At 35.2% G+C, this 14,225-nt stretch overlaps 2 protein-coding genes across 8 annotated transcripts in view; one reads left to right on the forward strand and one right to left on the reverse strand.

Moving 5' to 3' along the window:
• Nucleotides 1–6,308, reverse strand: part of LOC105329343 (ral GTPase-activating protein subunit beta) — a 38,331-nt gene extending 32,023 nt beyond the window's left edge. For 3 of the 6 annotated variants that reach the window (XM_066089181.1, XM_066089180.1, XM_066089177.1), the window contains exons 1-5: nucleotides 6,176–6,308; nucleotides 5,625–5,946; nucleotides 5,267–5,474; nucleotides 4,819–4,983; nucleotides 761–781 (exon numbers count right to left, since the gene is read on the reverse strand). In XM_066089181.1, coding sequence (XP_065945253.1) covers nucleotides 761–781; nucleotides 4,819–4,983; nucleotides 5,267–5,474; nucleotides 5,625–5,828 — 598 coding nt within the window. In that variant the 5' untranslated portion in view covers nucleotides 5,829–5,946; nucleotides 6,176–6,308. The remainder of the gene's footprint in view (nucleotides 1–760; nucleotides 782–4,818; nucleotides 4,984–5,266; nucleotides 5,475–5,624; nucleotides 5,947–6,175) is intronic. The other 3 variants (XM_066089182.1, XM_066089179.1, XM_066089178.1) reach the window with 2 other exon arrangements.
• On the forward strand, nucleotides 6,201–13,548 carry LOC105329342 (tRNA pseudouridine synthase Pus10). Of its 2 annotated transcripts, none has more exons than XM_011430551.4 (19): nucleotides 6,201–6,342; nucleotides 6,539–6,648; nucleotides 6,841–6,969; nucleotides 7,270–7,389; nucleotides 7,632–7,718; nucleotides 7,884–7,918; nucleotides 8,008–8,119; nucleotides 8,351–8,412; nucleotides 8,512–8,557; nucleotides 8,946–9,019; nucleotides 9,394–9,479; nucleotides 9,868–9,993; nucleotides 10,434–10,490; nucleotides 10,594–10,670; nucleotides 10,808–10,860; nucleotides 11,329–11,446; nucleotides 11,679–11,821; nucleotides 12,285–12,384; nucleotides 13,380–13,548. In XM_011430551.4, the coding sequence occupies exons 2-19, from the start codon at nucleotides 6,631–6,633 to the stop codon at nucleotides 13,419–13,421; spliced, it is 1,485 nt and encodes a 494-aa protein (XP_011428853.2). In that variant the 5' UTR covers nucleotides 6,201–6,342; nucleotides 6,539–6,630; the 3' UTR covers nucleotides 13,422–13,548. The 2 variants fall into 2 exon arrangements, with proteins under 2 accessions (XP_011428853.2, XP_011428855.2); XM_011430553.4 differs by having other exon boundaries at nucleotides 6,315–6,361.
• Nucleotides 13,549–14,225: the final 677 nt, after the last annotated feature.

Below are 14,225 nucleotides of genomic sequence, written 5' to 3' on the forward strand. Positions count from 1 at the left end.
GAGGTAGGTTTACCTTTCAGAAAAACTGAGAACCCAAATCTACATCCAATATCATCATTTTTTAATCACAGAATGCTCAGCTCACTTTTTATATAAAAGCCAAAGCACTGGAAGCCATTCTGAATATACAAACAATGCTAGTAAACTACAGAAATCAAAAAGCCCTCAATATAAATACCCGGTAAGCTTAAAATTAAATTTATGCAGATTAATATGAAGAAGTGTTAACAGGACAAATTCTCTGCTGTTAAGGTGTCATATAGGAGTTGTTAATTGTAATGATATTTTGTTAATAAGCTTGGCATTAGAAAGGTTCATCAAGGAGTTAGAGAATTGTGGTCACTAGTAATGCTGAGGCCTATAACCGTGAAACATGTTGTTTTATTTGTTCAATAATAAAATGTAAGAATTGGTTTACCGGGTAATGTTATTCAAAGAAAATAACAGATAATCACAACATTTTACAGTATTTAACACTCAGCGAATCAGAACATTATAAATAGGGGCTTAGTGTGAACTCAAAATATAGTTTTAATTCAACATGCTAGTCAAATCTTTTTTATGAATCACCAGAATGCTTTGTTTAAAAAAAGAATGGTATTAAAGTAAAAAAAAAAAAAGGGTACTGTTTGACTTTTTGGCTATTTGTTATGATTTGAACTCTGTGATTTGATTGGCTAGCCACTCTATCGGTCCAGCAGTGAGAATTTGTGCTCTGTGACAAAAGTACACACCAGAAAAAGTGGATCAGAACACTTACATGAACTCATTCCAGCATCGTCTGCATTAACAAAAAGACAGGCATGCACATCATTCATCTAACGTAATCAATGCAATATCAAGCTAAAAGTTTAACTGACTCAGACTCAGGCATGGCAGTGGCAAATATCATAAAAAAGAAGCTCCCTAAACATAAAGAATATTAGTGTATTGAAAATGGACACAAATTGCTATAAGATTCTGAGTAACTGCTATTCAAAGCAGTTTGTGCATAAAACAATCTTCACATTTTAATATCTTTATCAGAATCAAATAGAAGAGTGTGTTTGCATACATTATGAGCTATATAGACACTAAGAGGGGAAATATGGAAACATATAGGGTCAATAGATAGTTAATATTTGGCATTTCTACTATTTCTTTTTTTTTCACGGACTTCATATATTTCAATAGTAGTCCTGGAAGTGTCCAAGGAGTTTATTCTGTTGATGATTTTTTCAAATGGAAGTCTTAAAATATCTTTCTGATAGTTGGACATTCTTATCATGCTCATTGTAATAATTTGTTCTATCAGAGGCACAATAATATTTCCTATAATTCACAATGTGAAGAAAACAAGTGAATTGTGTACATGCACAATAAGTAGTGTGACTACAGAATATAACTGTCTAAAATAATATACACCAATATATCAACTCCAAAAGATTCTGCTAAACTGATACTCTGTGTCACCAATGATTCAACAATCCACCAAAACAAAAAGTAACAAAAAGCAATTAGCTCGAACAATACACCACAGTACAGACTTATTCTAAGCATGGACACCACTATACACCACAGTACAGACTTATTCTAAGCATGGACACCACTATAAACCACAGTACTGACTTATTCTAAGCATGGACACCACTATAAACCACAGTACTGACTTATTCTAAGCATGGACACCACTATACACCACAGTACAGACTTATTCTAAGCATGGACACCACTATTCACCACAGTACAGACATATTCTGAGCATGGACACCACTATACACCACAGTACTGACTTATTCTAAGCATGAACACCACTATACACCACAGTACTGACTTATTGAGCATGGACACCACTATATACCACAGTACAGACTTATTCTAAGCATGGACACCACTATACACCACAGTACTGACTTATTGAGCATGGACACCACTATATACCACAGTACAGACTTATTCTAAGCATGGACACCCCTATTCACCACAGTACAGACTTATTGAGCATGGACACCACTATTCACCAAGTACAGACTTATTCTGAGTATGGACACCACTATTCACCACAGTACAGACTTATTCTAAGCATGGACACCCCTATACACCACAGTACAGACTTATTCTAAGCATGGACACCACTATAAACCACAGTACAGACTTATTGAGCATGAACACCACTATCTACCACAGTACAGACTTATTCTGAGCATGGACACCCCTTATACACCACAGTACAGACTTATTCTAAGCATGGACACCACTATAAACCACAGTACTGACTTATTCTAAGCATGGACACCACTATACACCACAGTACAGACTTATTCTGAGCATAGACACCACTATAAACCACAGTACTGACTTATTCTAAACATGGACACCACTATAAACCACAGTACTGACTTATTCTAAGCATGGACACCACTTATACACCACAGTACAGGCTTATTCTAAGCATGGACACCACTATACACCACAGTACTGACTTATTCTAAGCATGGACACCACTATACACCACAGTACAGACTTATTCTGAGCATAGACACCACTACAAACCACAGTACTGACTTATTCTAAGCATGGACACCACTATAAACCACAGTACTGACTTATTCTAAGCATGGACACCACTATACACCACAGTACAGACTTATTCTGAGCATGGACACCCCTATACACTACAGTACAGACTTATTCTAAACATGGACACCACTATACACCACAGTACAGACATATTCTGAGCATGGACACCACTATACACCACAGTACTGACTTATTCTGAGCATGGACATCACTATACACCACAGTACTGACTTATTCTGAGTATGGACACCCCTATACACCACAGTACAGGCATATTCTGAGCATTGAGGCCACTATACACCACAGTACAGACATATTCTGAGCTAGACACTCCTATACACCATAGTACAGACATTTTCTGAGTATGGACACCACTTATACACCACAGTACAGGCTTATTCTGAGCATGGATACCACTATACACCTCAGTACAGACATATTCTGAGTATGGACACCACTATACACCACAGTACATGCATATTCTGAGCATGGACACCACTATACACCACAGTACAGACTTATTCTGAGCATGTGTGCCACTATACACCACAGTATAGACATATTCTGACCATGGACACCACTATTCACCACAGTACTGACTTATTCTGACCATGGACACCACTATACACCACAGTACAGGCATATTCTGAGCATGGACACCACTATACACCACAGTACTGACTTATTCTGTCCAAGGACACCCCTATACACCACAGTACTGACTTATTCTGAGCATGGACACCACTATACACCACAGTACTGACTTATTCTGAGCATGGACACCACTTATAACCCACAGCACAGACATATTCTGACCATTGAGGCCACTATACACCACAGCACAGACATATTCTGAGCTACACACTCCTATAGAATGCTGGAGAAAACGTACCCAAGAGAAAACGTACCCAGGAGAAAACGTACCCAATTCCTAGGGTACGTTTTCTCCAAGAGAGAACGTACCCAGGTACGTTTTCTCTTGGAGAAAACGTACCCTATAAAAATCATAAATAACAGTTTTAATAGATATTCTGGGATGCAATAAAATAAATTATGCAATAAACATTTGTATAATTTTATTATTGTAACAAGTTGCTTTTGTTTTTATATAATTACGTACATTAATTAATTAGACAATAATTGTGTTATATACAAATGCACAGACTTCGCCTGAGCAGTTTAATTAGTCGGCAATTAATCCATTGATATAAATGAAATCGATTAAAAAAATATAGATCGACACAATAGTTTTGATTGCAATATAATTTGGAGAACTTAATAATGAGTATCTCGAGAAGTCGAGAGCGCGTTTTTTTTTCTCTCGATAGATATGAATCAATTATTTGAATAGTTTTTTTTTCATTGTTAACAACTTTGAAAGTCTCATAAGTCTAATTACATTGAAATCACTAATATTTAAAGCAGGATGCTTATAACAAACATGATAAATTTATCAACTATTAAAAAATTATTTATGAAATAAAGTTGAAAATTTTGAGCTCAAATCATGTCCAAGTCCTTTAGATATTTAATCGATACATATAAGAAAACCCTTACGGGATCTATATTATTTTAAAGATATTATTTGTAAAAATTGTATATTCCTCTATATTTATTCATTAAAATATACATTAAAGTAGTATTTAAAACTAATTGACATGTCCAAATCCTTAAAATACTCAACCGGTACATATATAAGAATTATTATTATGTAATTCAGATATCTATCAAATTCAAATATTCCTCTATATTAATGCAGTAAATTAGTTATTAAAACTATTTAGCTTTATGTTTATTATATTTATAAGAGAAAACGTACCTGGGTACGTTCTCTCTTGGAGAAAACGTACCCTAGGAATTGGGTACGTTTTCTCCTGGGTACGTTTTCTCTTGGGTACGTTTTCTCCTGATACCCTCCTATACACCATAGTACAGACATTTTCTGAGCATGGACACCACTTATACACCACAGTAATTACTTATTTTGAGTAATGACAACATAATAAGTAACATTAAAAAGTAATTCTGAGTATGAACATCATTATGATACATACAGGTATATACTGGGTACATCACAATCTACAGTACAATTTAATTCTCAGTATAGGCATCACTATACGCCATAATCTAAAGTATACATACATATATTGAGCGAGTATGAATATTACATTGATCTAGAACTACCTACATGTATTGATATACATTCAGTTCTTTTGAAAAGTTAGTTCCCTTCGAAGTTACTAAAAACAATTATCCTACCTTTTTCTAGAGGTGGTGATAACAAACTGTCATTGGCCGCCAATAAAAACTTCAGCAGAGTTTCCCATGATTCTCTGGACAATATGGTAGATTCTTTGGCAATAGCCTGAATTTGGCGTAAAACTCGATGACAGAAAACAGCTTGTTTCCTGACACTGTCAACATCTAAAAGAGAGGGGAGTTCAAACATAATAACCCCAGGTAAAGATGATCAAAATGTCTCAACAAATCTGTCTCCATCATCAGGATTTGGTTAGCTTGCAACCAAATCTGTTTATATTTGTGCAATACAAAAATTAAAAAATTTATTGAAAACGTGTTGAATTAAAATCCCCAATATAATGAACATATAAATGGACTTTAGACATACAGAAATCGTTTGCTTAGAAAAAGCTAATTACCCGGTAGTTAGCTGAAAGGATTGGTTTGCACTGTGACATTTAAATACCTGATCCTGGCCGAGGTACAAACAAATTAAGCAGGTGGTGAATCATGTCCTGGATGTATGGGTCAGGGTCGTCCCTGATGGGTGGGGGGATGGGGGGCTGGTTTGGGGAGGGAGGCATACAGGCGGTCAGCCAGTTACAGTACACATTGACACACTCCTTAATCGTGTCCAACTCAGTCAGTGGGAGACCCAGACCATAACAAAGCACCTGGAAAAAAATTGTAGTAGTAATGATGAAAAAAATTTACAAGTATTCCAGCCTGTTTAGAAAACTTATAGAGAGACTGTCATCAGATTCATTAGATGTCATGGATATAAACCTGAATTGATTCCCATTCAGAGAGCTGATCCAACTCACCTCCATGGCCCATTTGACCTCCTTGTCCGAGTCGAGTTGGCATGGCTCCTGACTGTTGGCGGTGATGCTGAGACTGACCGCAATGTGTCTTACCACGGAGGTAGCGACCGTCGTTCCAACAGGTGTCGGAAACTTGTGTAGGACACTCTGGTTTGCTTTGTCACATTGGATTTCATCCTGAAGTGACGCCCACTCAGAATACATGGTCAAACTGCCAACTCTACACCTCAACTACAGGTAATGTTGGTGGGCCATCCATAAGAGAGTGACGTTCATCTGTCAACATGCAGGTTCAACCAGAATATTAAAGTTGCCTGTCAGGCTGTCAAAAAATTATAGTTACACCAACATTGCAAAACTCGATCTACTATTATCATAGGGGTATTATAAAAACTTACAATAATACAACTGTAATGAAAATAACAGTTCAACTTTCAATGTTTTCCTCATTAATTTATTCACAGTTACATCACTGCATTCCAGTGATTAAAGTTAATTGATGCATCGGTTAAAAAGTAGCATAAGTCATGGAGCTTCATTTCGTTATTTACCTTTTCGAATTGTCCTACAATTAAGCTTCTGTGAAAAACCGTTGCGTTCTCTCAACCACAAAAATAGTTACATGAATACATCCTATTTGTAGTTGAGAAGCTGAAAAACCAAAACTTCCGGATAGAGGGCGTTGTGATTCAATATGGCTGCGCCCATGTGTGGAAATGTAAGTCGTGAAATTCACGGTAAATAGTAAACTAAAACTCTGCGCTTTGACAGCTGAGATGAAATGATAAATATTCGTTAGTAGAACAAAAGATTACAAGAAACACTGCATATGTTTATTTGTGTCTAATTTGATTAAACACGATAGGCCTGTGCCGAAAAGATCTGTGAACGTTAACGTTACCTGTCAATTTCAGATAGCTTCAACATGAGGATGAAAAATACTCCTTCATGATTGCAATGATTACACATGAATAAAATCGTTGAACACTGAAACCAAACAGGAGAAATGACAGCAGTCCCTAATGTAATATTTACTCATCATTTCTTTGCTGTTTGTGAAGTTGTGTGTGCTACATGTATATACTGATATATAACGTTACAGATGCTTTGTCCATCATATTTGTGAACTGTCATTATGATAGCTATTTTTTCATTGTTTTATCTTGTTTATTGCAAAATTGTGAAGGTTACAATATTGACTATTCTATGTTTGTAGATTTTTAGCTCGGATCCGACAGTAACCAAAGAAATCGTGCTTCTCTTGACCCAGGATGGCCTCTGTCCCCGTTGTGTACTGAGGTTCCTGGGGGCTGGAGATGTTGGGCTATTCAGAGCCACCTCAGAGGTGTGGTAGATAGCTAATTCATTATTGATTTATACACATGTTTAATGTCAAGAATATATCAAGGCAAACATGTTTTTTAACACTCTCTCCGTATTTCTGATTACATATTCCTTGTGAAGATTTATCAGTTAAATATTTTGTCAATCCTTAAAACATCAATGTTAAACTTGTATGGAGACATCCAGAATATGATTCCTTAATTTAAAAGTAAATGAATTTTAATGCAGTACATCAATGGGACAAACCAATTCTTGGCATTTCCTTTATTATAAGTGTTAAAGGAGGTGACTGTATTTACAGGAACTGGCTCAGAAAGTGAAGTCCTTGGTGGATGACCAGGATGACATATTCTCTCCCCTCCCCTGTCCCGCCTGTCTGGGGATTCTACAAGTTTACCTAGAGGAGGGATTCCTAAACAGGGTCAGTGATCTTGGTACCTCCAAACCTCCAAACTTTGTTTGTAATGAGTGAATCAGAGTGAATGCTTTTGAATGTTTGCCTTTGAAAGAATAAGGCAATTCAGCCGAAAGGTAAATACCAACATTGTGAACTTACAGAATATTTAAAGCAAATTATTTACCAAGTGATTCAAATGAACTGATGTTGATCTGAAAATAAAGACTGAAATATCATGATACCGGTACTTGATAATTTTTCCTCAGGTTGTGGAGGCGGTTAGAACCAGTGACCATCAGTTCAAAAACTTCATTTGTTCTCTAACTACGCCAGTCTGTTCACTGCTCAGAGAGGTAAGATAACTAGAACTACATATGATATAAATAGGACCAACTTACTGTCACTTATTTCAGAACTAAGTCTTTTATGTGCTGACTTACGCTCAACGGTAAAGATTATTCAGTGAAGACTGTTTGGTTGTCTTTGTTTCTGAACAAACTCCTTTTCGTCTTTTATAGCATGCCATATTACTGCTGTTGAAAGAAAAATTCAAGTAAGTAGTGAAAATCTGTGTTGTTATGATTATTTTATGGAATTAAATACCGGTAACTGAAATGTGTTAGTTTTGTGGATTGATTTCAGGTCTCTGTATGAACACAGGGAGGTGGAGGAGATATCCTCAGTAAAAGATGTCTGGAAATGGAGAAGTGGCCCACTCCTGGCAGCAGCTCTAGATGCTCCGTTCGAGCTCAAGGTAAATTTTATGTCTTTAAAGGTACAACCATAGCTGCAAAACATAATTATTAAGATAGTATGAAACACCTCCATATTGTGACGTACTTCTTATCAAAATAAACAATAAAATCAAGTATAATTTAAAAAAAAAATTTTGATCTGAAAACACTTTTATTATAATTTACTTTTATCCCCATTAATATTGACAGGTGTCCCATACCACCTTAAGTGATAATCTTATCTATTCCAGAGCAAGTTTGACATTATTCTGAATTTCACCTATGAAAAGTCAGACAAAGAGTGCACGTTTCTGTAAGTTTTGTCCCACATTGATGTAGTGTAGCTCTCCATTCCATGTAAATGCAAATAGACACTAACTTTACTCTAACTCTGATAACCTGCCTATTGTAGGTCATACCACAGTCCAGAGGTGTTCAGAAAAAGAAAGCAACAAAGGGTATACATGAATCACTAATGCTGCTTATGTATCGGTAGATACTGTACCAATTATCAGACAACTGTTTTATGTAGTACATGTATATATCAATTTAATTATATATTGTCAGGATATAGAAAATAATTTTACAGAAATATGGTCTTTGAATAAAGAATTTACCTTCAATTTTTAAATTTATTTTCAATTTTATGATACATATAGCAATCATTTCATATCACATAATTATGTTTTATAAGCACTTAGAATCCACAATATTAAAAAAGAAATTACGATCTAGAAGCATCTGATATATGATAGTGTTAATGAAGGTAAATGTGAACTGTAGTATATAATGTACTTGTAAGTACTGTTATATAATGAATTGCTGATTTTTGTTGTTGTTTTATAGAGTTATGGAGACACATATACAAGGGCTAATGTCGCTAGAGTTTTGTCCAAAATTACAGAGGGGTATTTCAAAAGGTGTGCCGAATAAAGATCCTCTTATGTACCGAAAATGTAGATATTTTTATGGGATAAAAGTTTGGGATTTTCATGTAACAAAGTGTTTGTCTGAGGCTTATTTTGTTTAAAATAAAGAATCTCTTAAATGTATTATTGACAATGTATAACTTTGCCTCTTTTCAAACCAGTTTGTATGCTAGAAAATTTTGCAACACTTTTTCTCTGAAACTGAAAGATTTGCCCACATGCAAACATTTTCAAGATTACATTAACAGTTACACACTGTAATCTGATTAAATCTGTACTGTAGATACACGCATAAAACATTCTATGTCAGTGTATTTTTGTTGGTTTTGAGTTAGATTTTTTATTTTTCTTTGTGTTTTGTATAGAAACTACAGTCTTCCTAAGAGTAATGAGACCAATGTTTGTCTCTGTGAGGACATCAAGTGTGTTCATGATGCAGTCTTTGTGGCTGGTAAGTGCTCTATTCATCAATCGAAAAAATTTCTCTCTTAATTAATTTGTTTGAATGTCTGTATAACCATCTGAAGTCATTTCATGACAACCAGGATTTTTGTGAAGTGGGTTTTACCGGTACATTACGTGTATATATGGCCTTTTAGTCCGCCAGTTTTCATACACGATTATGCCTAAATTAGTGAGTTCTAGATTGGAGTCCATTTAATACATGTATCAAGTTTTGTATGAAACACTTTTCTGCCTTAATTGTTTTGTCACTTGGTTTCAAGAGTTAAAAAAATTGTAACTCTTAATAATTTGGTGACTCAACCATCAATGGAGTCGCATTATTATCAATAAATTCATGAGTTAGTACGATACAGTTAAGAAAATCTTGATCATAGGTCGTTACAACAAGTACAGTCGCACTCTGAGCCAGACGCCGTGGATTCTAGATGGAGGAAGAAAAAGCGAATCATCGGTGGAGGAGGAAATCTGTGGACCATTGAAAAAGAAATTTCTTTTTACAGGTAATTTGGAGAAGGTAAATTCGTTGAAATTCGTTGGCAAGTCTTACAACAGATACTGTGGTTTCATCAATATTCAATGGAATCAATTTTCGTGGATAAAGTGAAAATCACAGTTCCAAGGATACGTAGATTCGTGGCCAATGATCCTTTCAATACAAAATGTAAGTGGAGATTGCACTTCGATAAACATTAAATTTCATGGACGAACCTAACAATGAAATCCACGAAAATTGATATTCAACGAATACTGGTGAAACCACAGTATTTGATAGAAATACATGTACATCAAGTAACACTTGCTTTAGGAAGCCAATGGGACATGAATATTAAGTTTCTACAGATGTTCTTTAAATCCAGACATGAAGGATATGGAAAATATATAACTTTCTTACACAAGGGAGTTTTACTGTGAATAAAATGGAGGATTTTATCTGTTTCAGAGCAACGATTTTCTTCATCTGGAAGAGAAGACGTTGATGTCAGGATGTTGGGGAAAGGTAATCCAGTATATACTCTAAAGCTGAAACAAAAGCCTCCACATCAGGCTACCTAACCCTGTTCTTTGTGTAGACTGCAATGAATGCTGTTATTTGTTTGTAGGGAGGCCATTTGTAGTAGAGATGGGTGACCCTCACCGAGTCCGACTCACGCCTGAAGATCTGGCAGAAATACAACAGGTGAGCTTTAAATCTCCTGTATGACATGCTGCATATTTACGTAACTGTACAGACTGTACAATGCTTCTGTTCTAGTAACATTCCTTTGCATGTGTGCAATATAAATTTCATTATCAGTAACAATTTTTTTTTTTTAGGAAATCAACAAATCCGCTGATGTGAAAGTCAGAGACTTACAGATTGTTGAAAAGTATCCATCATTTTTTGAATTATTCTTAGTCTGATTGCAATTATCTCAAGTTCTGATATCACTGATATCTCAATAACGTAGATGTCACTTCAATTTCACTGGTATCACAATATCATAATGTACTGTAGATTCCTTATTTTACGTGAGTACTTAATTCAGCGATTCCCCCTTTGTATCAAATCGCAAGAATATAAAATAGTGAAAATGGAATTTTTGTACTATTTTTTTTTATAGTTCTCAGCTCTCAGAAAATAAAAACGAGATTTTAAAATATGCAAGGGGTGTTTCTCGCGATTTTACGCGGATATTAATTCCTCGCGTTTAATTATGAATTTACAGTATATTTTTTAAACTGAAAAATTTCATTAGTCTGGCCCTTGTTCTACCTGTGTGTGGAACATGTAAGTACCTGATTATTAGTTTTTCATTGATGTCTCCCTAAATCCTGAAGTTTTACTCACTGAGCAGGAATGATATCAACAAGCTGAAGGAAGGAGAGATCGAGAAAACAAAGACGTACTCTGCGCTGTGCTGGTCCAAGGAACCTCTGTCTCAGGAACAGCTCCAAAAGCTTCAGGAGGTCAAGGTAATGGGGATCACCTCTAATTTTCCAAGTCAGTATTCGTCATTTTGAAACTCTGTGTGATTTTAAGTGCATTATACATTTTATAAAGTCTCGATTGTGAAAATTTAGTGGTTTGAATCCTACTGACATAGCAGTATGTCTAAAAGATTTGAAAATTAGAAAAAAAGCCTACAGAACTGTACAAGTACCGGTACTTTTTTATGGTAAACTCGAATTGCTGTTTGGTTTCTAGGATCTGGTAATTTACCAGAAAACTCCAATTCGTGTTCTTCATCGTCGACCCTTAGCGACCAGGGAAAGAGTTGTGTACAGCATGTCAGCCGAAAAAGTTGATGACCTTCATTTCACCTTGAACCTCTTAACTCAAGCTGGCACGTATCCTATCTTCAGTCATCGTTGATTTTTTGTTTTCTGCCTGTAGAGTTGATTTTTTGTTTACTGCCTGTAGAGTTGATTTTTTGTTTACTGCCTGTAGAGTTAATTTTTTGTTTACTGCCTGGAGAGTTTATTGACATCAAGATATGATGGTAAACCATTTTATTTGATCGTGTAATTTTGACAAATTCAAAAATATCTGTTATACAAATACATGTGTCTACATATTGTCAAGCTTATAATCTGGCAAATCCAGTGTTGACAACTTAGTATTGAACATGAAAATTAACACCCCATTAGATAGACCTGACTTACAATAATTCCAGCATATTGTATTGGAAAAACTTTGACCGAAATTGCTTTTTGATTTGACAATTTAATAAAATAAATGATAGCCTTTAATCTTATAGAGAGATACCTTACTTATCAGATCATATGGTGTTAAACCTTAACTTTGACCTAGCTATATCAAGGAGTTTGTTCACGGGGACTTTGGGAGGACCACCCCAAACCTAGGGACGCTCACTGGTGTAGAATGTGACATTCTGGAGCTGGATGTTCAGGTGAGCTAGAAAGTTGTTACTATGGTAACTTTATTTCAATAGAGCAGGATCACATAAGTTGACAGGTGCAGATCATCAGTAAGGTTTGGTCTGTAGAACACTGCTATTCAGGAGACTTGAATCTTCTTCTATTAAATTTCTCCTTTGATTTCACAGGAAATAATGAAATAAGTTTCTTGGGTCACACATCTTTGAAATAAGACTGAAAACAGAGATAATGCCTGCCCCCCCCCCCCCCCCCCCCCCCACCATTACTCTTTCTTGGTATTGTTAAATTGGTTATGTTAAATATTTTAATCAAAGTGGGATTAAAAGAACTGTATTTGGTATAATCAAATATTTGGTATAATCAAATATCTGCCCCCAATTTTAACCAATTTTTAAATAGTATCATATAAAACTCGAATATTAAGAAATAATTAAACAGAGGATGCCTATTACTTAAATCTTGATTTTAGTCATCATTGTCCATTAGCTGTTTATCTATGACATCACCTAAATAAGCTAATTCCCGCAATTTTGCAAACGAATGAAAATATTGTCATTTTTTTCTTAAGTTTATATTTTGCATTTGTACAGTACGTATAGTGCACAGATCTGCACAAGTACGATCTTAACATATGTTTTTGTTCATGTAATTATGAACATCATTATGGGCATCAAACTGCCTGCGCTTGATGTTTCCCAGTCGAAACATCCTCAGAAAACACCAATATTTTGATATAAAACATCAATTTATCAAAATAGACAATATTCATGATGTCATTTCTACATTATGACATCACTGTGGTGAGAACCTTTTACCTACTTATTTCCAATATAATTTCAACTATTTTTCACCTTATTTTTAAAACTCTTTGTAAAACTTTAATTTTTTGGGGATGAAAAATGCGTAATACATGTACTGCATATAGTCCTTTATAGTTGCTTTTGTTTTATTTGAAGTCCCCTCTTTTGTTGATTTCTCTGTATTCATAGTCCAAGGTTTATTTCAGAGTGTTGAGCTGGACTGGCCGCCAAGTTTAGGAGACACTTGACATGTTGTAAAAGACCCAAGGAAATACGAATAGAAGCTTGGACCTCATACAATGAGTTGTCCATTTCTGAGCTATTATTGTTTTTGTTATTGAAGTAAATATAAAAGCAAATAAAACAGAAACAATGGCATTTCTTGATTTATTATTTAGGATTAGATGGTGCAAACTTGGTAGGAGGTTCTTGTTGATTCACCTCTATCAGGTATGTAACCATCCTTACACAGTATAAAGGATATATATCATATACCTAGTAGTGTATCAGCCCTGATACACGTGTTTTGGACTAGGTGAGACAGCAACTGGAAGCTAGGGCTGTATCGCACTCTGGGCTGATATTTCTCTGTCTCAGCCCGTTGTCAAGGGGGTGTATTGCCCTCAAATTTGAAATCGATAATTTCCATATATCTCTGCTTTAAATTAATTTGTGAAATAGTTTGTGAAATAACGATAGAATAACGAATATATCACCTTACACGTCTGAATATTTTTATTCATTACCGAAAATTGAGAAATAATAATTCAAAAATAGCACCAAAGAGTGATGTGTATCTAAGTAAGGGGAGGTAACCTACACAACGGTTGTGTATTTAGAACAATAGCGCGCTTTATTTAATATCAATCAACATTTAAATTATGGAGGATATAGAGAAGGACGGAACGAGACTTAATCTTAGAAAACCAGAGATTAGACTGTAAAAATTAAATGGTTAAAGTAATGGACGCCCTTATGAACATTCTCAAACAACTTTCTAGTTGCTATAACAGTATGGATCTTTATGAATGGAATCTGACGGGAAACTTACA

This window comes from Magallana gigas, chromosome 6 (assembly GCF_963853765.1).
Source record: "Magallana gigas chromosome 6, xbMagGiga1.1, whole genome shotgun sequence".
Taxonomy (NCBI): Eukaryota; Metazoa; Mollusca; class Bivalvia; order Ostreida; family Ostreidae; genus Magallana; species Magallana gigas.

Bases quoted from the DNA above. Each gene is read 5' to 3' on its own strand.
- LOC105329342 (XM_011430551.4), top strand. The intron at 7,919-8,007 runs GTAAGTAGTGAA...GATTGATTTCAG, and splicing joins CTGTTGAAAGAAAAATTCAA to GTCTCTGTATGAACACAGGG. The intron at 8,413-8,511 runs GTAAGTTTTGTC...TGCCTATTGTAG, and splicing joins GACAAAGAGTGCACGTTTCT to GTCATACCACAGTCCAGAGG.